At 37.0% G+C, this 26,017-nt stretch overlaps 1 protein-coding gene across 1 annotated transcript in view; it reads right to left on the bottom strand.

Annotated features, from left to right (window-relative positions):
* ADGRV1 (adhesion G protein-coupled receptor V1) overlaps positions 1-26,017 on the bottom strand; it is a 697,985-nt gene that overhangs the window by 589,009 nt on the left and 82,959 nt on the right. Inside the window, exons 15-22 of the mRNA XM_066381830.1 lie at positions 25,666-25,829; positions 24,439-24,562; positions 23,149-23,415; positions 17,120-17,246; positions 15,906-16,123; positions 14,568-15,311; positions 11,133-11,506; positions 2,503-2,679 (exon numbers count right to left, since the gene is read on the bottom strand). Of these exons, the coding sequence (XP_066237927.1) occupies positions 2,503-2,679; positions 11,133-11,506; positions 14,568-15,311; positions 15,906-16,123; positions 17,120-17,246; positions 23,149-23,415; positions 24,439-24,562; positions 25,666-25,829 (2,195 nt within the window). The remainder of the gene's footprint in view (positions 1-2,502; positions 2,680-11,132; positions 11,507-14,567; positions 15,312-15,905; positions 16,124-17,119; positions 17,247-23,148; positions 23,416-24,438; positions 24,563-25,665; positions 25,830-26,017) is intronic.

Below are 26,017 nucleotides of genomic sequence, written 5' to 3'. Positions count from 1 at the left end.
GCTTGAGCAAGGGGCCACTCGCTCTGCTGTAACCCTATGGTCAAGGCACATATGAGAAAGCAATCAATGAACAAGTACGAAGGAGGAAAGAAAGTGAATGTGATCGCACATGTTTGTGAAAAAACCAACTCTGGTAACCCCACCTGCTGCCTCAGATGACGACATCAACGATCCGCAGCCAAGCCCCAGCGGCCAATAAAATGTTTTGTACATGTTTATATATTTTTATATGTTTTGCAATTGGGAAAATGTTTCCTATGGTATTTTTTACACCTGTATTTTGTATTTTTGAATGCACCTGTATTTTGTAATTTTGTATGTTTTGCAAATATTAAACCAGTTGTACTGGTAATGCAGTGTTTTACTTAAACCTGATGAATGTAAAAATAAGAAAATGGTGTAGAGATGATACAAATGGCATAAAATGAACAAAGAAAATTATGATATATAACAATAATGAAAGAAAATTATGATAAAATATGACTTAAAGTTTTTTATAACATCATTTCATAGTACTGTACATAAAGCCTACTCAACTTATGACCAAATCATATTACGACCAGTCTGTCAGAACCAATCGTGGTCGTAAGTCGAGCACTAGCTGTCCTCAAATCTGTTAGGTATCTGGAAGGCAGTAGCAAAGTAGAGGCCACATTATTGCTGTTTATGCTAGAAAGCACAGTCATGGACATTAGTAGATATCTCAGTATCTAGTCACTGGCTTTGCAAGATGGAGAGATTTGTATAAATGTAGCGGGTACAGTGCTATAAACCAATCCCACTATTCAATCTTATTATTGCTGCTTTAATGGTCAATTATTTTTTTATTAAAAAATTATAAAAAAAATATTTTAAATAAATTTTCACAAGAGTATATACAACTATTTTTCTGACAGAAATTTTATTTAGTTTTAACTCTTCCAAAGTGCATATGAATCCACTTTATAAAACAATGGTTTTCAGTTAAATTTTTATATAATAGCTGGTAAGTTTCCCAAGGAAAATTGTGGAAATCAACTCTGTTTTCCAAGTAGGAACATTAAAAATTACCAGATGCTATCATTATTACTTAATAAAAGAAAGAGTACTTTAAATTCAAAAAGTAGTAAAAAAGACAGTATCAGAATAAAAGTCTTTTAAACTAAATAACATTACCCTTATTAAAAATTACTAGTTGTCCTAATTTTCTCATTTTACTAAAGACTAGTAAAATAAATATCATGGATCTATCTCCAGACCTCTAATAGAGAATTTTTATTATAAACAATTTAATTTGTTCCTTTCTTCCCTCAAATTATGGCGACTGGATCACTCTTCTTTAGCTTTAACTCTTTAAATCTTAATATTTTTAAATCTTCTTCCCTCAAGTTTATCTTTTTCATCTAATTAGCTAACTCCTAAGTCCCTGAGAAACTAACTCAAAGATTACATCTGCAAGCCTGAGGTTATTTTACTATTTATCCCTGATGACCTATAATATATTTCCTTTTTTAAAGAAAAATTATACTGGCCCTGGTCGGTTGGCTCAGCGGTAGAGCGTTGGCCTGGCGTGCGGGGGACCTGGGTTCGATTCCCGGCCAAGGCACACAGGAGAAGCGCCCATTTGCTTCTCCACCCCAACCCCTCCTTCCTCTCTGTCTCTCTCTTCCCCTCCCGCAGCCAAGGCTCCATTGGAGCAAAGATGGCCCGGGTGCTGGGGATGGCTCCTTGGCCTCTGCCCCAGGCACTAGAGTGGCTCTGGTCACACAGAGCGACGCCCCAGAGGGGCAGAGCATTGCCCCCTGGTGGGCAGAGCGTTGCCCCTGGTGGGTGTGCCGGGTGGATCCCGGTCGGGCACATGCGGGAGTCTGTCTGACTGTCTCTCCCCGTTTCCAGCTTCAGAAAAATACAAAAAAAAAAAAAAAAGAAAGAAAAAAAATAAAAATTATACTGAGATGAATAGTCCAACATGATAGACTAAAAGAATATTTTTTAAAAATTGCTATAGGAGGCTCATTCCAATTTCACTTACAAAAAGAGTTATTCATTTCTGAAATATGTATTCAGAAATGTGATAATGGTTCATCAAAAAGTTTTTGGTAAAATTGCAGGTCCGTTTGTACTTTCAAACCAAATAAAAATTACCTCATTTTCCAAATTTAAAAGTAAAATGAGATTATAAGTATAAGAATTTCTTATTGGCTGCCTGAAAAAATACCATTAAGAGTTCTGCAGTTTCCCATTGAATCAGTAATAACAAAAAACCCACAATAATAAACTTCCAAGCTATACCATTTTTATTACATTGGAATTAAAGAACAGATAAAACTGTAGCACACATCATTCAAAATTCTTAGTTTTTATCTTTTGCATAAATAAACACAAAAATATTTTATATTATGACATATACCAGTATTTAATCGCCTAAATATTTTAAATTGCTTAAAATATCAAGAGGCTAAAAGCAAATAACATCAGAAAAAGCTTTGTAAGAGGCTTTCAAGAAACAAAGATAGGGTTTACCTCTGATCTCTGCCAGGGAAGAAACGTGATAGTTCCACTGGCATCAGCAAAATCATCAACAAGGTAATTAATGCCGTCAGATTCGATCTGTGAGATGGTGTAAAAAACATTCACATAGCCCAGAGCTCCTCTGGTTCGCTCCACCACACATGAAATGGTGGATCCCTCCTCTGCAATCTGAAACAGAACACAAATTACTTATAATTATATACAGATTCAAATCAATGAAAAAATGACAATGCTTTCATAAAATCCTTTCACCATAACCTTAACTCTGTAACTTTCTACCACTCTAAGAAGCCCTCTACATCCCTCCAGATATATATTTGACTACATTCCTCCAGGTATATTTTGAACTGCTAAAAAATATTTGAAACCATTTGTTTTATCTCATTCATTTACAGTAGTAAATAAAGCAAAAAGAACCATAATAAGTTAACTGTATATGTAATTTATTCACTGGTACCCCGTGTGCCAGCCACTGTGCTAGATGCTATGGTTACAAAAGATTGTTTTTACAAGAGCAAAGTTCTTCTGGATAAGTCTAAAGAAAAAGACAAACTCAAATTTTATAATGCGTTCAGCAGCAACAAAACAACTGAGGGCAGAAGTTAAGGATAGGGGGTGAAATATGACATCAGGGAGAACATTCCAAGATTCAACATAAGATATAATCAAGTAGATTTAATGAAATCATTTTGAGGGTTATAAAGTGTCAAGTGTGAAGAGTCTTGAGAAATGCATGGTGGTATGACAACAGTCAGTCAAGGGGGACATTTATGTCATATTTAATATAGTTTTTGGTTTTATTTATTTATTTTTTTACAGGGACAGAGAGAGAGTCAGAAAGAGGGATAGATAGGGATGGACAGACAGGAACGGAGAGAGATAAGAAGCATCAATCATCAGTTTTTCATTGTGACACCTTAGTTGTTCATTGATTGCTCTCTCATATGTGCCTTGACTGCGGGCCTTCAGCAGACTAAGTAATCCCTTGCTCCAGCCAGCGACCTTGGGTCCAAGCTGGTGAGCTTTGCTCAAGCCAAATGAGCCCGCGCTCAAGCTGGCGACCTCGGGGTCTCGAATCTGGCTCCTTCCGCATCCCAGTCCGACACTCTATCCACTGCACCACCGCCTGGTCAGGCTAATATAGTTTTGATATTTTTGTCATACATACTAGCTATCCCTCGGTATTCACAGGGTACTGTATTGGTCCAGGACCACCGACACCACAGAATCTGCAGATGTTCAAGACTTGTATAAAACACATATAACCCACATACATTCTCCCTTACACTTTAAGTCATCTCTGGATTACTTGTAATACCGAATACAGTTTAATGCTATGTAAACAGCTGTTATTGTTTGCTTCTGGAATACTAAGAAAAAACAAATCTGTGCATGTTCAGTACAGATACAGCCATCACAGGCCTACTACACAGTACATGTCAACAACAATATAACAATTTTTTTCAAATATTTCTGATCCACATTTGGTGGATCAGAATTCTCAGAGATGAAGGGCCAACCCTATATGTACGTATACACATGTGTGGGGGAGTGTCTGTTTTATGTCCAGAACATTTTTACCTAAACATTTAAGATAATGCTTAAAAATTGATGGAGCAAAATGTTGTAATATCTTTTAGAATAAGGCCTTCATTATCTTAAATTATCAATCTCTTGATTTAATGTTATTTTTATGTGAGCAAACATATAATTCATAGGAAAAAATACTACAACGAGCAAACATATAATTCATAGGAAAAAATACTACAACCGAATGAAGAGTTCAATATATCATATAATTTTCTTTTCTTTTTTTTTTTGAGAGTGAGACAGACAGGAATGGAGAAAAAGGGTGATAGAGAATGAGAAACATCAACTTAGAGTTGCTTTCACTTTAGTTGTGCCTTGAGCATGTGCCTTGACTGGAGCAATGACAGTGACCCCTTGCTCAAACTTGCAAGGTTGGGCTTTTCATGCCAGAGATCTTTAGGCTCAAGCTGGGGAGCTTTGGAATTGTGTGGATGAATGCCCCGCTCAAGCCAGTGACTCTGTGCTCAGAACCAGCAACCTCAGCATTCCAGGTCAAAGCTTTATCCACTGTATCACCTCTGATGAGGCAGAAATATATGCATACACACACACACACACACATCACTATTTTTCATATCAATCATAAGCACCTCTGAGCAGCATCAAAGAGTCACTTCAGTCTCAGCATTTGGATTAGAAAGAACAGATTTGAAATTTGTCTACAAACAGGCAATAGTTAAAAGTTATCAATGAGAATGAAACCAGTATACCATGTGAATTTTACTGAGCATCAGAACTCTTACTTCAAACTGTAGCAGCAACCTGGTGGCTCATAGGAAACAAGACCAAAAGCCCCTGAGCCAAATGTATCTCCTTTGTCTGCCTATGGTCTGCTGACCGGAAAAGCCCAGACCACCCGCTGGTTGTTCAGTGGAGCCCTCAATGTCTTTCCTGTAGAAACACTCCAGACCCATCCAGAACCAGAACATCTAATCCAGTGAAGCCAAAAGCTGGGAGCAGGAAACACAAAGAAACCCTAGCCTGTGAATATTCAATTTCTCTCTTTTTAGCAAGAAGCATGGATTAAAAAGATGCAAAGATACATTAAGGAATCTGTGATGTTCCCTTCCAACTTTTTTACCAAGTCAATAAGCATTATCACTCAGGATCCAAGACTAAAATCCTTATCAAAATCTATTACCTACTGTTTTCAGTTTTAAAAAGAAGAAATAAAGACACTATCCATATCCAATGCAGTTGTGTGACAGTATGTGCTATACATAAAAACTTCATAGAAAACTTAATAAATCAATAATTTATACAGTAAAGCAAACTTCCAAAGAGGGAAGAAATTTCAACTGTCTTTCAACTGTCAAGAGTCCATTAAAAAATCACCTAAAATGTCTGGTAAAAAAATCTAGTAAAAAAATCTACCTTTCATACTAATGAATTTATAGAGAAATGGCACAATGCCTGAGAGTTGCTTTAAAATCACTTCAGCTGAAAAAGATGAAACCAGATTGGCAAAAGGCTGAACGTGATTAGTCACTGGAGTCCATTAATCTAGTTTCTCTATTTTTATGTATGTACAAAATTTGCCATTTTAAAAGATTTTTAAAATTCAGTCTTTTGCCTCCCATCCCATCCCCCTGCCAGAGATTCTAATTCTGAAATGGAATCCTGAATCAGGAATTGTGTCCTGGAATAAAATTAGATATTTTATGACAAAGGCTGCCCAATTTGGGAAATATTAAACCAGAGAATGAAATTATTAATACAAAAAGATAGTAAAGACATAGAGAATAAATCATTAAAAAATTGTTCTATTTAATTATTCATCTAATTGGCTTTAGATTCATGATACAATCAATGCCTAGGGCCAATATACAGAAGCCATAACACAAAGTAACAATCAATTGAACCATCTTCATCCCATTTTTCACAAGACAAAATAGTTGGCATTACCGTTTTCTCTTTCTAGTTAGGAGTTTGCCAAATCCTCAGATGAGCACCACAGTAATATTAAAGGTTAACGAGAAGATTCTTAAAATATATTTTCTAGAAAAAAGAATATAGTGTTCTGAGCCATTAATTGGCTTTCTCTACTGAAATAGAAGATTAAAGCTAAACAATTACACATCCAATTAATTTTTTATTTTGTTTCATGCTTGGGTGATGATCTGTGATATCAGATTATAGCGATATCACATATCTAAAGGAATCTATTCATGTAACATATGGCAGGCACTTACAACCTGCCATAATTAAATAATATTCTCTGTTTCACAAACATCCTCTGAAAATGTCCAAATTAAATAATATTCTGTTTCACAAAGATCCTCTGAAAATGTCTCTAAATTTACTCTTAACTCATGAGTTTATAAATATAAAATATATTCCAAGTATTAGTTATAAAAGTAAAATAATAAGACTGACAAGTTCTATAAATCACTATGAAAAGCAATTTCATTACTTTATAATCAGGTGGTATGCAAGATTGCAGAGCATTAAAAACAGAGCTAAAATAAGGTGGAGAGAAAATAACATAGAAAGTACACAGAATAACAAGACATGGGGGAAGACAACAGAGAAGTGCGGCCTCATCTGGGTTCTGAACTGCATATAGGTTTATTCTCTCAATTATAATTTATTCATTGCCTGTTATTTGCCAGGACATGTAATACCCTGGTTACGAGGGAACAAATAAAAAAATAATTACGATCTTTTCATTATGTGAAAGAGTAGACTATGTCATATTCAATATATTTTTTATTTAACATGTAATTATGCTTTTATTTTAACATTAACATTAATTTGTTATATATATCTATAAAAATGTAAAAAAAAGTATAATATGACTCAGAAGTCGTTAAAGAATCTCTATTGCCTTCAGCATTTTTGAAGGCATTAAAAAAAGTTAATTTTTCAATGTCATAGAGAAGAATCTCAAGAAGTGATGGTATTTTTCATTTCTGAAAATGAAGCAATTAACCATAAATTTAACCTCTGAAGACAATTCCAGGCATTGATTAAATCAGCAGTTCTCAAATATTTTAGTTTCAGGGACCCTGAACACTTATAAAATTCACTGAGAACACCAAGAAGTTTTTTGCTTTTTGTTGGTGAAATCTGTTGATATTACTATTTCACAAATGAAAACTGAAAAAATAGTATTGATATATTAATTCATTTTAAAAGCAACAATAAACTCATTATGTGCTAACATATAAGCAACATAGTTTATGAAAATTAACTTTACTAAAACAAAAAGTAATAAAGCAGCACTATTTTATATTTTTACAATCTCTATTTTCTAACTTAATAGAAAATAGCTAGATTCTAATATTTCCATTTGCAATCAATTTGTCTATTCATAGATGTTGTTTTGGTTAAAATATATACAGAGTATCTAGCCTCATATAAATATATAACTGGAAAAAGGGAAGGACTTAGTCATCTTGTTAGGTAAGTGTGGGTATTCTCCCTTGATATTATAAACAATCTGACAAGTGGTCATTTCTCAGAGTTGTTACAATATAAAATTATATTCTAATACATTAAAATCCATTGTTCTATTTTACATTTTGAATCAATATTTTACCCATGCATAATTCTTCTAACAATATGCACTGATTATTTGGAAACTATTGGTTCACTGAGCTATACAGATCCTCCAAATGTTCACAAATTTCATTATACAAAATAAGTCACATATACAAATAAGTCACACTTGATAACTGCAAAGTGTTTAATTATTGAGAAACAGCTAAGCTCACTTTGACGGTAAAAGTGTTCCACAATTCCAATTTTTGTTTAAAAGCTGAAATTTTTATCACTGGCAACAAGTACTATCAGTTGCTTCTTCTTTTTTTTTTTTCTGAAGTGAGAAGTGGGGAGGCAGAGAGACAGACTCCCGCATGCGCCCGACTGGGATCCACCCAGCATGCCCACTAGGGGGCGATGCTCTGCCCATCTGGAGCACTACTCTGTTGCAGCCAGAGCCATTCTAGTGCCTGAGGTGGAGGCCATGGAGCCATCCTCAGTGCCTGGGCCAACTTTGCACCAATGGAATCTTGGCTATGGGAGGGGAAGAGAGAGACAGAGAGATAAGAGAGGGGTAAGGGTGGAGAAGCAGATAGATGCTTCTCCTGTGTGACCTGGCTGGGAATTGAACCCAGGACTTCCACACGCCAGATCGACACTCTACGGCTGAGCCAACCGGCCAGGGAAGTTGCTTCTCTCGTAGTCACTGACTCACTATGTTCCTTCTCATGAAAATGAATGCCAGATGACCATGTCCAAATAATCAAAATTTGTCAGTCATTTTTGTAAGTAAAACTGGTGTTCCATGAAAAGAGCAATACTTGAATTCACAACTTAATATCTGCACAAGCAGATACTTTTCTTCAGGGCACTAAAACGTTTGCATAATGCAGTAGTGCTTTATCTGTGATTCCCATTTTGTGACATGGAACACTAAAATGACAGAGATTCGGGATCAAGATCTTATCAAATCAGTATTTTATACTGCTTCATCAAAGATATACTTATGTGAAAATTTGCACCTTTTAAACTACAGGTGTGTGGAGAATACCGCAATGACAACTGGCACGGTTTAGTGCCATTGCCTTGGTTTGTACAAAGGAACTACCAGACAGCATTTGTGGCAAGCACTACTCTGCAGTGCAACTGTCAACAGAATGAAAACGACATCTCAGCATTTTTATAAAATTAGGTTTGACCTTTGCAGAACTCCTGAAACATTCTGGAACCTCCCGGGTGCCTAGGCGACAGCTTGAGAATGACTTCAGTAAACAATAAATATTATTGATGATGATGATAAAATTATTTCATATTACTCCTATCTTCAAATCATTCCAAGATGAAAGTAAGAGTTCTATGCTTCTATTAATAGTTTCAGAAATGAAAATTCTGTACTATTCTCAACAAATTCCAATGTTTAATCTTTTAGACTCAACAACACTTTTCCTATATTAACCATCTAAACTTTATTTTTTCCAATATAGATACATTCTATTTCTTTCATGGGCTTGGAGAATAACCAATTATATTTTCTTTTTCTTTCCAGCAATTCTACCAGTATTGGTGCTGTGGCCTCCACAGAGAAGTTCTGTTTCCTCCAATCAGAAGCCTGAGTGGTCTCATTGAAATTCTGAGATTTGGGGGGAAAGGCAGAATTGCCTACCTAGGTGGAAGTAAACCAACACCAACACAATCTGGAAACAGAACTTGTGAGACAAGCCAGCGTTGAAAACTTACTATAATGACCCATAAAGCCAGAAAAAATGTTTGGTCTTTTTTCAGTTTGATTGTTTATATAGTTTAACTGAACCTAAAAGTTTGTTATTTGACTATGAGTCTTTTCATGTTTTGATATTAAAGTACATTCACAAGTACAACAAAGACTTTTGAGTACCTGCTATGTTCCATTCTAGGTGCTAGAGATACAATAGTCAACAATAGACCTTACTACACTCAGTTCTTTCATCTTTGTGGTGAAAAGGGATAACCAGTAAATAAACAGACTTATGAATAACAAAAAAAAAAAATCAAAAGTATGATCAATGCTAGAAAAGAAGTTAAACTAGGTACAGAAATGGAGAGTGATCAATAGAAAGAAAGGGTGGACTACTTTAAATAAGAAAGTCTTCACTGAGGAGACAGACATCGTCGCAGCTCAGACTTGAATGACTAATCCTGAAGATCTGGAATAAGAGTGTTCCATACAGAGAGCCTAGGAAGTGCTGATGCCCTGAGTCAGGGACTGAAACAAGACCAGTCCGACTGAAGCACACTGACCGACAAAGAAAATTACACAAGGAGTCAGAGCCACAGGCAGGCGCCAGGTCGTAAGGGAACTGAGAGAAGCTGGCTTTACCCGGCACCACAATGGTTCTCTTACACCCTGATGGAAGCCACCTGTCTTTGTGAAAATAGTGGTGATGATGATACTAAAATATAAAAGGAAACATGACAGGCTGGATGTCACAAGACATAGGTTCAAATTCTGGTTCTTCCCATTGTATCTAAGGAGAAAAAAATGGAAAATTAACCTTTACTAAGTACAAGGATCCTTTCTCAAATAATTCAAATCCTTTCTCAAATAATTCAACCTGGATTAGTTATTAGCTCAGGTCTCTCAGCCTCAGTTGCTAACCTTATGAAGTGAAAAGAGTAATATTTGTTGCAGATATATTATGGATTGTCAGAAACGTGCATGAAAAACTTAACATGTAAAGTTCTTTGACAATGGCATATCTATTTAAAGGTATTATCGATATAAATAAGCATATTTCTTTGTTTACATTATAGATTTGGATGACAGTGGTCGTAGGTATTTTTTTAAGCTCTACTCATTCACGTCTTTCTTAGTCACAATTTGCATATACACCCTTCTAAACCATGAGAATCAACTTGCAAAGGGAAAGACTGTTGTTCCTTGGCATCCGTTCCTAGACATCGAGCTGTTGCTGTCCCACACGACACCTGTGAAGCAGTTTCATGGATCTCATATTACTGAACAGGAAACCAAGATGATTACGAATCTTTGAAAACTTGGAAAGAACTGATAAGGACAGTAAAACAGCCTAATTAATTAAGCTGACTGCTGATAAGAAAGGTATTTATACCCTACATGGAAGAATGCTGTAACTACTTAAGTACATTTCACCTGTAAAAAAATAAATAAACCTCAAAATATTGTTATTTTACAAAGTTTCAACTATAATTACTCATAGAAGTCTTCAATATTTATTATTTCATTTACTTACGTGGTAATCAAATAGTAACTAAAAGTACATGTGGAGTATAATTTTACGTTCTGTGAAGTGAATTAAGTTTAAAGTTAACTCTTAAAGTTTAATTTGCTAATTTGTTATTACTTATACGCTCTCTAAGCTCTGACTCAACCTGTAAACTTATAATTTACATCTGCAACCACTGGCTCTATTATACCTCTTGTCATAAAGTTAATTCTCAAGCAATCTTACCAAATGAAAGAAAGCCCACACCCAAACAAGTCCACCTACAATGAATTTTTTAACTCGAAACTCTCCCAGTTCACTGCTTACCTCTGGTATGCAAACTCCCGTGAAACCAAACAAGCCATTGGCATCATCACTTTTTTGTATTATTACTCTTGCTGTAGTGTTCTCTTCAGAAATACGAGCTCCTCCATATACAGAAACTAATTTAAGGATGAATAACTCTTCTCCTTCCTCTTCATCATCATCTCTTGCAGAAATAATGAAGGATTTATTAGTTTCGCCCTGTCTGAACTCCAGATACCCAGAAACAGGGTGCAAGTCGCTCTTTGCTGGCATGGCATGAAGCTCATCAATTTCTCCAAGGGTCAGTTTCCTCTCATAGAAGCGCACATCCTGCATCAGACCTGTAAATCTGTCTCTGCCATTCACTCCTGCCCCAATCCTCAGGGTTCCGGGACCTACAATTCGAGACGGATTTCAACACTTCACTATCCCAAATTACAAGTGTGATTCAGAAACTAAAGCAACTTTATTGAAAGGTTTTATAAGTAAGCAAAGATTATTTCTGTTATGATGAAAGAATGAATCAGTAATCACAGGAATCTCAGATATTTTGTCCTAAAGGATATTTTGTACATGCATATATATGTATGTATGTGTATACCTACAGTGTGTATGCATGTATTTGGATAGACATTTCTTCCAAGAAATGTTTTAATTTCCTTACTTATCTAAGAATTGAATGCTGTAATTCAGTCACAATTTTAAAACTTCAGTATGACTACTCTTTGCGTACTTCAAAGCTTGCCCTACACAGATGGCTCTGTTGATTAGGGCATTGTCCCAAAGCTCAGAGGTTGCCAGTTTGATCCCCAGTCAGGACACATACAGGAACGGATAGATGTTCCTGTCTCTCTTTGTCTATTTCTCCCTTCCTCTCTCTAAAATCAATAAAAATATTTGTTATTTTAAAAAAGAAAACTTTAAGGCTTGATCTGTTAAAAATTAACCTTGAGTTAAATAAAATTGTGAGAATTTGGGAAAACAAGTTTTTGTGGACTAAATGTAACTCTTTATCCATAAAACTAGTGCACTGGAGCCTGGCCTGTGCTGGTGCAGTGCATGAAGCATTGAACTAGAACACAGAGGTCACTGGTTCGAAACCCTGGGCTTGCCTGGTCAAGGCACATATGGGAGTTGATGCTTCCTGCTCCTCCCCCCCTTCTCTCTCTCTCTCTTTCTGTCTCTCTCTCTCTCTCTCCTCTCTAAAATGCATCAAGTCTTAAAAAAGAAAAGACTAATGCAATGGATATAGAAAATGTATTCTTTTGCTTTCCAGGAACAACACTATATGTTAGTCTTGCATAACAACAACATGCAGCCCAACTATATTACTATATATATCAATAACAACCCTTTTCAGGAATTCACCATTTCTTATTTCTCTACTTATTCCCTCTCCAATAATTCAACTAAGATACCTTTGTAAGGTGAGAGCTTGGCATTGATTTAAGTAAAATGCACAAGCAATATTTCTTATTAATGTTACCAATCCAGACAGTTTTATAAGTGACTGCCCAGATCATTCTTTCAGGGTAGTTCACATGTATCCTGAACTTTATCATCACAGCTGACCCATGCCTTCTGCAGCGATCTGTACTGCCTATACAGGAACAAGAGTGAAATAGCTACAACAGGCAAAAGTATGAATCAACCTCAGAAACAATACTAAATAAAAAAGCTAGACACTCAAACATACACACTGCACAATTCCATTTATATAACTAAAAAAACAGGAGAAGCTACTCTTACACTCCTAGAAATGGCAATGGAGGTGGGCGGGCTGGGGAGCCAGTGCCGGGAGGAGTGCCAGAGGGCTCCTGGATGCCGCGCCTGGACCGGGGTTGGCTGCACGCGCGCTGGGACTGAGGAACTGAACGCTTGCAGAGCCACGTGGACCTGTATACTTCTGCTATATACACTTTCTTATATTTTATAACATGTAACATACTCTATATTTCATTATTACCTTTTTAGACTATATATACACTCTTTCCATTTTCTTTCCAAGTTCAAAATGACAAGAAACGGCCCTGGCCGGTTGGCTCAGCGGTAGAGCGTTGGCCTGGCGTGCGGGGGAGCCGAGTTCGATTCCTGGCCAGGGCACACAGGAGAAGCGCCCATTTGCTTCTCCACCCCCCCCCCTCCTTCCTCTCTGTCTCTTTCTTCCCCTCGCGCAGCCAAGGCTCTATTGGAGCAAAGATGGCCCAGGCGCTGGGGATGGCTCCTTGGCCTCTGCCCCAGGCGCTAGAGTGGCTCTGGTCGCGGCAGAGCGACGCCCCAGAGGGGCAGAGCATCGTCCCTTGGTGGGCAGAGCGTCGCCCCTGGTGGGCGTGCCAGGTGGATCCCGGTCGGGCGCATGCAGGAGTCTGTCTGTCTCTCCCCGTTTCCAGCTTCAGAAAAATACAAATAAAATAAAATAAAATAAAATAAATAAAAATAAAATAAAAAAATTACAAGAAACAATTTCAGGTCCCTGCAGTAAAGAGAGAGGAGAAACTGCCGCTGCACTGCCCAGTCTTTCCCATCCCCACTCTGCACCACGCTCTCCCCAGACGAATGAGTATTAACAGAAACATGTACATATTCACACATCAAAGGTGAATAAGTTAGTGCCACAGTGCTGTGGAGCAGCACACACACTGGAGTTAAAATCTGTAGTGTGTGCATATTTTTTCTTTTGCCCACCTCTTTTTCCCCAAAAGAAAAAAATATAAAACCAGGTATCTAATGCAGGAGGTTCAGAAGGAAAACATTCTATTGTGCGATAACCATGTAAGAGCTGCTCTACTTCCTTACTAAATGAAAAACAGAATCAAATCATAGGACGGAGGGGCTGAAAGGAAACTGATGATTAAAATGGAGATAACCGATATTGTGTGTAAACATGCAAATATGTTTCTCAAGAAAACAGCATAGGCTCCAGCTCAAAAACAATGAAAACTCCCTCATCACAGAACTCCATAGAATTCACCTATCTACTCTTTATACAAACCCTTGTAAATGCTGGAATTTGTAATGTAATATTTTTCTTCCAATTCCTCTTTAAGCTTATCCCCACCACCCTGCACTACCAGCAATACTGAGCTAGCAGCAGTTGCCATATACAATAGGCTGTTTCACATTTCTCTACCTTGTCCCTTGCCTCTACCTGAAATATTATGTCCCACCCTCATTACAAGGGGAATAGACATTCCACCTCTGTCGTTTGTTCCTGTCCTCCCCCAGTGCACCGAGGTAATCTGTGGAACATCTCCCCAGCACCTATTTCAGATTCCTCCAAGGGGAAGACTGCCTGGCTGTAACCCTCAGCCCAGTATTGCCTTGGCAGGCACACAGCTCTAGTTAAAGAAACTTAACTAAACCACAAGCAGATCTGCAAATACCTGTTAGACTTTTTACGAAATCAATTTTTAAAACTTCCAAATTCAGCTTCCTCGTTGTATCGACTATACTCACCATCAATAATAGCTTCTCCTTTCAGACTCCTGATTCCTCTGGGCACTGCATTTCCATCAAGGTAGAATTCAATTATACCATCATCCAGGATAATTAGAAGATGAAGCCAAATATTTTCTTCTAAATATTTCATGACTGTTGTCTTGGCAGTATAGGTAGAATTGGAACCCAAAGTTTTGTAATGAAGGGCAAGTGTCACATGAGATGCATTGGTTTGAATTTTTACCCCATAGTAGATGCTTCCATTACCATCATCCTTTGCTGTAACAAATCCATTTGTATTGGCATTGGGCATTACCCAAGCTGAAAAGGTGAAGTTAGCAATTGAGTTGTTTCTAGAAGGATGATATTTTGGATTAACAGTTCCAAATGCACCCTCTAATCCAGTGAAGTACAAAGCATCTGTTCCACTATGGTGACGCCTCATGTGTGGTTGTAAATGCACAGTGCTAGGAAAAATTCCAACCAACAAAAAATCTATCATTGGAGGCAAACCAGCAGTGAACTCACTAGACAGTATTTCCCAGCCTACACGTACATCCCCAAAGACACCCTGCTGCCTCAACATGGTAAAGCTGGTGATAGAAGACATATCATCTTCTGAGAGAACATCTTCTGCTACTTCTCTCTCCAAGCACTCTGGATCCAAGATAAAAACTCCAAAGGGATCATCATTGAGTGGAATCATTACTGTCACCTGGAGGTTTGTTTCTGCTAGTTGGCCTCCTGGACCTGGGGAACCACCTATAATAAGAAAATCTTTAATTAATGAAAAACCAGAATTTGAAGTACTTCTTAGTTTAAGGTGAAGACAAAAGTTTTGTTTAGCAAACTCTGGTAAATAATTTACCCATTCCTCAATGAACAGTATTTTCACCATATGCCTTTTATCACAATTTCAGAGGTATTCAGCATAATTTCATTCAAAACCAGTACAGCCTGAAAGAGGATATTCACTAGGGAGGTTTAATCCCTGTGCTTAAAACCAAAAATGATGAAAAATTGTTTAAAAAATGACCAATCTTTAAGCTACTATGAATCTGTACTTCCTAACTTCTATTAATGTTTTATCAGAGACACTATATTTGAGTGGGAAAAGAATGTATTTACAAGTTTGAGGATGAATGTAAGACTCCATCCATAAAACTTAACCAAGCTAAGACCACAAAATAATCATTAAGAATAACTTCTTTCAAAAAGGGTATTTTGACATATAAAATCAGACAATCAAAATACACTTATTTCTTCATTAATTTTATTTTTTCCACTCATCTAATTATTTAAATGTAAAATATTAAATTGTAGTGGTAAAATAAAAGAGATGGAAAAACACAGCACCTGAAATATTTACTAGCTTTAAAATATAGAACTCATTGAATTCAGGAATTTTATCTGGAATAGCATGAAGAATTATTGGTTTGGCTCCTTCTCCGTCCATGAAGTTAACAGTCCCTGAAGTTTCATAGAACTCCTGTCCAGGCCACAAAGCGGAATCATTCTGAAAAAGCTCCCAAGCCACAGAAACATTGCCAAAGTGTCCTCGGTGCCTCACGATCCTACAGAACAAATTAAAGAAAATTAATTATTATGAAAAATGTATAAGTAGTGAATCTAACCTTAATGGAGGCTTTGTATTTTCTCAGAAACATACTTTTTCTCTTTATCATCTTTAATATACAGCAGCTAGCCAGTTCATACTGAACAGCCACGAAGAATTTCATGAAAAGGAAAGAATGAAGTAGAACTTCAAATAATAAAGAGAAGCAATCTTAAAAGTCATAGTCTTCAAAGTCCAAACTGAAAGATAACTACTAACCCAATCAAAAATACTAAATGAGAATTGGCAAGTGCTTGCTCTACAGAAGCGAAGGACAAGGTGAGGACAGGCATACATCATTTGAGAGGCATTCTGGAAGAGCGTGAGTATTCAAGTCTCCGAGTCCTGACAGAGGATGGAAGTCAGGGTGAGGAGTGTGGGGAGAATCACCTCAGCTCACTAGCTAAAGTGTCATTCTCTTTAGCAACAGCATAAAAAAATTTATAATTCATTCAGACTGCCAACTTTAAAGTTATTCAATTCTTTCTTTTTTAACAAATTTTTTTATTCAGTGAGAGGAGAGAAGGCAGAAAGACACCCCACATGCACCTGGACCGGTCTACCCAGCAAGCCCAGTAGGGGGTGATGATCTGCCCATCTGCATTGCTCCGTTGTTCAGCAACCGAGTTCTTCTTAGCTCCTGAGACAGAGGCCATGGAGCCCTCCTCAGCACCTGGTGCCAACTCATCCCAATTGAGCCATGGCTGAAGTAGAGGAAGAGAGAGAGAGAGATAGATCCGAGGGGGAGGCGTGGAGAAGCAGATGGGTGCTTCCCCTATGTGTCCTGGCTGGGAATCGAACCCGGGAGATACACGCGCCGGGCTCTACCAATGAGCCAACCAGCAAGGGTCCCAAAATTATCTAATTCTTAATCAAATTGTTCATTTTGAAAGATTAATATTTCAAAAGATTTCATTTTATTGTACCCAATTTTGAATTTGTCCATTATGCTTACCAAAATGCATTGGTCTTTCCTTCTTCTACTGCTTTGTCTATCGGCTCCAAAGAAAAAATACCATTTGGGTCATCGTTAGCTTCAATTATCACTGTTGCCATTCCATATTGATATACAACTGTATCACCTGAATTAATGGAAAAGTCAAAATAACCAAAAAGTACTTTCTGTTAAATTTGCATTTTTAAGAAATACTTTATAATTAAATTCAAATTTCAGCAAGAATATCTGACTGCAGGTCATAAATAAATGAGAGCAAAATGTTTAAATAAGTTTAATGTGACTTGTCTTTGAGGAAATGTCTAACTACAGAAGAACTCCTTTCTTGAAAAATATATGAGATACTTTTCTTCACAATAGAAATAGCACTTCAATAGTTTAACTGGAAATAAAAAAAAAAACAGCTTTATCTAATTTTATATTTTTGAGATAGATTTCTTCATTTCATAAAAAAGTAATGAAAGGGTTACCCTGCAACATAAAACTACTCCAGTCTATACTAATTGGAATCAATAGCTTGAGCATTTTCCTTTAATTCTCTGCCTTTAGTCAGCAGGGTTTGATCTGTTCTGATAATAAAACAAAGCAATCTTTCCAGTGTTGAACTTGATTCCTCTTGACCCCAATTCCTCCCACTATTACCAGTACTTTAGGTCTCTTTTCATAAATTCCGAGTCACATAGCTCTTCCTCTTTGCTCCAGCTGTTCCCTCTGCAAGCAGAAGTCTTTCCCTTCTTTACTCACCTAATTCATCACTTCTCAGAACTCAGCTCAAGCAACAACTCTTCCAGGAATTCTTCCTTGCATTCCCAAGTTAAGCTAAATGCATCTCTGCTGTGCTGCTACAGCGTCTCACACTGTCAATCTATCTTTGACAATCACCACATTTTATTAGCACGCACACACACAATTTCCACTTTAAGCTCCTTAGACAAATGCCTCGTAAATCCCTGCCCTAGCAGAGTTGATGCTCAGTAATTGTTACACAGAAGTTACTTATGAGTGTTAGCTGAACTGATACAAATAAAGCTTTTTCTTTTTTTAATTAATTTATTGATTTTTAGAGAACAAGGAAGGGAAGGAGAGACAGAGACAGAAACATCGATCTGTTTCTATGTGTGCCAATGACTAGGAATCGAACTAGCAACCGTTGCATATCAGGATGATGCTCTAACCAAACTCAGCTATACAGCCAGGGCTATCATATAAAGTTTTCAAAATTAGATAAAGAGACAACACCTAAAACTAAAAATATAGAAATAGAAATTATATGTAGAGCAAATCAGCACAATAAAAATAATTTATATAAGTATACAACTATATTCAACCTTACTTAATAATTAGCTAATGGAAAAAGAAAAAACAAAAATAAACAGCAAATAATTGTATAGAATATGTTGACAATATAGAGTAATAAAATAATATAAAACATACAAAAAATCTAAAAACAAATAAAAATAATAAAACCCAATTCTGGGAGGGTTCTGCAATCATATGCATTTGTCATGCACTATGTTATAGGGTATACTAAAAACTCATTCTGTTTCTCCTCAGAGAACTAAAAATATTTAACAAAGGCTCTACTACAGATGGCTAAATCCTTTGATTCAATAATTCAGCCTTAGTTCATAAACTGTGAATAATAGCTACCAGGCATGCACACTCACGCCGTCACTAGGTCGCATTAGAGATGGTGCCCATCCATCATCCCCTCAGGTCCTCAAGGTTTGATATCATACGAGGAGAGAAAAGAGGGGAAAAAACAACTAGGAAAAGATGTAAAAAGCACATATCGTAGAACACAAGTCTTGAGAGCTAAAGTTACTAGATCCTCAGATGTCACCATTTCTGGAAAAATATCAAAGACAAATGCAGTGGCAGTATATACACCATACTTCACCGAGTGGCCCGATCACACCTTGTGCACACTCGCTTACCCTCTATCATCCTCTCCCAAAATCAAAAACATTCTTTCCCAATGATACATCTTACAAAATAAACTCAGTCTATTAAAACAAAGTCATTTCTTCATCAACTTTCTAGACCTCACAGCAAAATTTTGTTTTTTATCTGTAGCAATTTCTTTCATTTAAATTTTAGGATAGTGATTGGATTCACCAAAATGTTTTTGATTTACATTAAGATTTGATTAAATACGTTTTTTGCAACTGTGAAATTTCTTTTCTGGCCATTATTCTGTGAAGTCAATTTTTTTCTCACCAGATGATAGTCTCTACTTATTTTCTTAGTTAAGTCATGTAAAAAATGAGAGAGCAGAAGGGGAACAGAAAGAGACACAAATGGAGAAGAGAGACAAAGAGACAGGGAGAATGATAGAGAACAGAGCATAAAAATGAACTGATCTCTTTTTTTCCCTCTTTTCTAAATATTTCAGTCCAAAGGCACAAGACAGAGCACAAGGCAGAGCACAAGGTAGGCATTCACACTGGGGTGAGGTAGGCCCAGGCACCACAGTGATCAGGGCAAGGTTCCAGAGCTTATGCAGGGCAGAGGGCGTCTCCAGGGCAGAAAAGCTTGCTATTGGATGGTGGGTCTGTGGAGTATGAGAGAATCTGCACGGGGAGAATGGGGCCGACCTAAAGCAGGAAACCTGAATCCTTGTGGGGTAAAAAAGAAATCTCATTGTAGAAAGAGGGTAGAAGAAGCGATTGAAAGTGATCACACCTGGCCTGTGGTGGCACAGTGGATAGAGCACTGACCTGGAACACTGAGGTTGCCAGCTTGAAACCCTGGGCTTGTCTGGTCACGGCACATATGACAAGCAAGCAACAACTAAAGTGAAGCAACTATAAATTAATACTTCTCGCTCCCCCCACATCTCCTCCCTCTGTAAAATCAATAAATAAAACATTATTTAAAAAGTTTAACAATCAAAAAGTGATCACATACAGAGAGAATTGATCAAATTAATAAATATATTAAAGATACTGGGAGCTGGCTTTCTCTCATCAGAGAAGGAACAAGTATGGAAAGAAAGAAAACTAGAATGAACTGTGATATTAGATAAAAACAGTGATGTTGGTGTGACCCAATCATTTTCAATATACAGAGCTGGACATAGAACTAGACATATAAAAGAGTGTGTGTATGTATGTATACAGAAAAGCATACATGCTTATACATATATTCCCTATGTCTGTACTCTAAGACAGTGGTCCCCAACCCCCGGGCCGCAGACCGGTACCGGTCCATGGGCCATTCAGTACCAGTCCGCAGAGAAAGAATAAATAACTTACATTATTTCTGTTTTATTTATATTTAAGTCTGAACAATGTTTTATTTTTAAAAAATGACTAGATTCCCTCTGTTACATCCGTCTAAGACTCACTCTTGATGCTTGTCTCGGTCACATGATACATTTATCCGTCCCACCCTAAAGGCCGGTCGGTGAAAATATTTTCTGACATTAAACCGGTCCGTGGCCCAAAAAAGGTTAGGGACCACTGCTCTAAGAGAACATAGAAGGAGCATAACACAATTACAATAAGCACACGTAGTGCCAGATCCTGGTTACCAACTAACATTCTTCACTGAGAAAAACCAGGACTTCCCAGAGAAATGGTTGATTTCAGAGTTTTGACAGGAAAAGCACAAGATGAGTTGGGACAGGAAAAACACATATTGCTGTGCCAGAAAGTAAGAAGATATTCAAATAACAACAGAGACATGTCAGAAAGGCAAAGAAGTCATCTTGAACAGAGTACCACTAGCCAATTTGACCATCAAAACAAGTAATGATGCCAAACAAAACCCAATGCATCAAAAACAAACCATGAGCCCATACTGATAAATATATCAATGAAATAATTGAAAGTCTGATGAGTAACAAGACAGATCTATATTTTAAAGTACCTTTGTCATAAAATTACTAATTACAGAGAGGAGAAAGTAGAGCAGACAAGGCAGGCAGTCACTACCTACATTGTGCTCAAAGTGAACATCGCAGAAAAGGGACAAAACAAAACCATGTGCCAACTGCAGGGACGGGAGAAGAGCACAGAAGCACCTTCACAGAGATTCATCCCAAGGATGCAAAACCTGAATCTAAGGATGACGAAACATTAAAGAAACCCCAATGCGGAGCATCCTACAAAACAGCTAGTCTATAACCTTCCATATTCTAAAGATCAGGAAAGACAAGGAAAGACTGAGGAACTACTCCAGACTGAAGTGTTCTCTGGGTGATGCTGTGGTTTTTTGTTGTTTTTTGGGCTGAAGATTTTTAAAAGATATGACAATTAAAATCAATACATGATTCAGGAAATGACCATTTTGCTAGAAAGAACATAATTGGGACAACTGTAGAAATCTGAATAGGTTCTAAGGCAATGATTATATTAACATTAACTTCCTGATTTTAATGTTTATACCGTGGTTGTATAGGAGAATGTCCTTATTTGTAGAAAAACACAGGGGTGATGAAATATGTCTTCAACTTACTCTCAAAAGGCTCAGAAAAACATAGGTTTATGTAGTCTTAAAAGAATAAATATTAATTGAAGGTCTAGCACTTTCAACTTACTATAAGTGGGGTCTAAATCTTCTCATGATCCAAATATTGGGGTCAAACATCCTACTTCATTTATAGTATGGAGAAGAATGAAGAGCCCATCTTTTCCCCCTTGCAAATTATCACTAATGTGGCTAATAACTTCAGAGAATTATCTGACAACCAGCTGAACTCAGCCACTACAGAGTGCAGGTTCCCAGTATGCCCAGCACCCTACTAAGAGAACAAGGGTTACACAATCCTTGATGCCATTAGCACCTGGGTTCCTAGACAAGGCCTAGCATAGCTTTAGCTAGGAGATTTTTATTCCTTATATATTATAATTTTCTATGTGTGTTATATTGTGAAAAAAAGATAAAAAAAAGATGCCATCGAGTGTATCAGGTACATGAAGGTTCAACACATATTGTCCTCCCTCAAGAAAACAACAAAATAATTTTGCTCTTAAACAGTCGCAGATAATGGTTTAGTACTGCATGACACCACTACTAGACAGTAGTACTTAATACAGTGTGTCCGTAAAGTCATGGTGCACTTTTGACCGGTCACAGGAAAGCAACAAAAGATGATAGAAATGTGAAATCTGCACCAAATAAAAGGAAAACTCTCCCAGTTTCATACCTATTCAGTGCAGTTCAATGTGGGCTCACGCACAGATTTTTTAGGGCTCCTAGGTAGCTATCCCATAAAGCCTCTACAGACTCGTCACTGACTGATGGCCTACCAGAACGGGGTTTCTCCACCAAACTGCCGGTTTCCTTCAACTGCTTATCCCACCGAGTAATGTTATTCCTATGTGGTGGAGCTTCGTTATAAACGCGCCGATATTCACGTTGCACTTTGGTCACAGATTCGAATTTAGTGAACCACAGAACACACTGAACTTTACTCTATACCAGGGGTCCCCAAACTTTTTACACAGGGGGCCAGTTCACTGTCTCTCAGACCGTTGGAGGGCCGTACTATAAAAAAAACTATGAACAAATTCCTATGCACACTGCACATGTCTTATTTTAAAGTAAAAAAAAAAAAAAACAGGAACAAATACAATATTTAAAATAAAGAACAAGTAAATTTAAATCAACAAACTGACCAGTATTTCAATGGGAACTATGCTCCTCTCACTGACCACCAATGAAAGAGGTGCCCCTTCCGGAAGTGCGGCGGGGGCCGGATAAATGGCCTCAGGGGGCCGCATGCGGCCCGCGGGCCGCAGTTTGAGGACCCCTGCTCTATACCGTCCACATCTCGACTGGCATGGCCGTGGGCTGCTCCACTGTATACACGGTGTTACGTCATCATCTGTGCATGTGCACATGCTGCCCCATCATCCTACAGAAACTGGGAGGGTTTTCCTTTTATTTGGTGCAGATTTCTATTATCTCTTCTTGCTTTTCTGTGACCGGTCAAAAGTGCACCATGACTTTACGGACACACTGTATTACCTTAACAGAAACGCTGAAACAACACTGCAGCTATAAAAAGACAATTTATTTACCTGTTGAATTAAAGAGGATTATATAAAAGGGCTCGTCTGTTTCTGGGATATCATCGTCCTTAACGAATACAGATATTCTCTGTTCTCTACTTCCGACCTCAAAAACAAGCGCTGCTTCTTTTTCAGTGGGAATCAAGTCTCCCTCTCTGGCAGTGGCCTTCCCATCCACAGTCGCATACTGGACAGCACAGGCAACGTCAACTGATCCACTTCTGAGAACTGTGAAGTCAGCAGTCTCACCTTCCTGAACCCTCACTACACGAGGTTCTAAAATATTCACAAAGAAAATGAAGAATATATGAGCTTTTCATATTCCATCTACATGTTTTCAGGTCATTTGAATTTTCTTCTGACCCTACAAGAAATGCCCTTCAGTGTGTCTTTGCTGAAAAACTCACCTCTGGTTCCAAATCCTACATGACGCCTCCTTTCATTACTTCTGGCCGATGGCCTTCCTCTTGCCCTAATTCCTACAGAATCATTGTCTACAAAACCCAATTTGTTGGTAAATTACATATGATCTTAAATCTGCTACCTACTATCTCATACACCTCATTTCCAAATTTAGACTGTAAATTCCTTGAGAAAAGGCACAGATACCTTATGTTTTATTTTTGCTACAGCAGTTAGCAGAAAGCTGAACAAAGAACTGATTAAGTACATATTAACTAAAGGGTAACAATATAAATTAATAAAATTCAAGAGGTTTAAAAGATTGCTATAATTGTAAGCTAAACATCTTGCAAAAAGGGCTTAAAAAGGAATTAGACACCAATTAAATCTCACAAGTAAAAGATGTCTCAGGTGGCAAAAGACAGTTCTAAAGAAACCATTAAAGTGGCAAAAATAAAGAAACCTTAATTTATATGTCCATTCAATATTAGTTACTATAGTAAGTGACCACCCATTAGGTACCCTACTCAGACCCTGAACCGGCTACATTATGGACTGAAACAGGTTACATGAAAGAGTCTTTATTTTTGCACAAAGGAAAGAAAATACCTTGAAATTTGAAGGTGGAGGAAGAACAAAGCTGTATTTACTGTTTTTAATCCTTCAGAAGATGTTTAAAAATATTTGTTAAAGCATCAAAATGATCAAATGATCATCCAAAATAATCACATTTAAACAAGCATCAATTGTGCTTTATCAAAAATAGTTAAAAAATAATTTAAAATGCATATATATACACACATACATGTACATATGTACATATACATACATATTATACATATATATATATAATTTAAGAAAAATGTAAACTCACTCAAAAAAAAATAACAATACCACCTGCAAAGTAAATGGGGTCATCATTTCTTCTAATCCTCAGAGTTGCAGTTGTCTTATTTCCTATTTTAGCTCCTCCAGTGGCATTGAGTAAGGTAATGGTAAATTCCTCCATTTCTTCTGGAATCTTTTGGAAAATGTTATACATTTTAAGTTAGGTGATATGTAAAATAATTCCATTATACATCCCTACACTATTTTTATCTTTCAAAAAATATATAGCTCAATCAATGAGAGTGCTATTTACATTTCTGAGAGTGTTTATTTACATTTCTGAGACAGGACCATCATAAATTATTCAAATGAGACTTAAACCCTCTCAGAATATTCACATGCATTCATCCAAACAGCCACTTTACTTTGACTTACTGTAAAATTTAATGAAAATAGATACTTTGCCTTACCTTAAACTAAAAATACTCCAGTCATATTATTTCTTTATGAAAATGTGATATATGTTGTTTGAAAGAAAAATGAAATAAAAAATAACTTTTTGACACATTTAGAACCGAGTAACAAAGTAACAAAAGCTCAGCTAGCTCTCAAAGGCCACTTACAAATGCTACTGAAGTCTCACCCAAGTATGCCTTAAAGATCTCAGCCTCATGTCCCAATACGATGAGATGCTCAGCACCTCTAAGCCTATATGAATCCCCAAGTGGACACTGTTTCTCTTTCACTTCATCCACATGAGCTGGACCTCTTCACATCAGAAAACAGTTGGATTTTGTCTCTCAAGGGAAGAGTTTGAAGTAAAGGAATTAGGCTTACGCAGCTGTTCAAAGTGCAGTTCCCTTCAGAAAAATCCACCCCCATTGTTACTGAGTTCTTTCTCTTCATTATCAATAAGATGAACATCATACTAGATCAATGATTTATATGGTCCATTATCTTGATTCTGAGATTACAACATTGGATACCTGGTATGGCTGCCCTTGTTTTCAAAGGGTCTAAGTAAAAGGCAAGTACTTCACCTCTCCGCTGATTTTGAGTCCCTAATATTTCACAGCTACACAGTGTCCCTGGCCACCAGCAGTTCTACGAGTTAAAATGTCTTCAGGAAAACCAAAACTAATATTCCCTTTTGGCTTATAATCAGACATTATCATAACTAAATTATTTATTAATATAGTCAAAACAAAGTATATTAAACGCTGTTTAATTATTTAATAAAAAAATTATTATTTTGCAATGACAACAAGTAAAGAGGATTATATATGCAATACTTACGTCATCTGGAAGAGAGTAAATGGTGATATTTTTTGAAAATTCCTGATCTCTGAAGAAAACAGTCCCTTGGACAGGAAATACATCTTGTGTAAAGTCTGGACTAACCACCCATGATACACTAATATCACCAAAGTTGCCTCGACTTCTTATTACACCATAAACAGCTGTAAAATACAAATGTGTACAATATATGTAAGTATACATTAAATAATTTTAAAATAATGAATAAAGAAATAACTCAAATAAATAACAATAAAAAATGTCTTTATAATAAAGCCAGTTATGTGCTTAGCATAGCCTCTAAGGTACACAGGAAAATGCGCTGGCAAGTGGCCCTCTGTAGGCATATGAC

Source organism: Saccopteryx leptura, chromosome 4 (assembly GCF_036850995.1).
Source record: "Saccopteryx leptura isolate mSacLep1 chromosome 4, mSacLep1_pri_phased_curated, whole genome shotgun sequence".
Classification (NCBI taxonomy): domain Eukaryota; kingdom Metazoa; phylum Chordata; class Mammalia; order Chiroptera; family Emballonuridae; genus Saccopteryx; species Saccopteryx leptura.
Note: the sequence above shows the minus strand (reverse complement) of the source record. Positions and strands in the feature narration are given on the sequence as shown.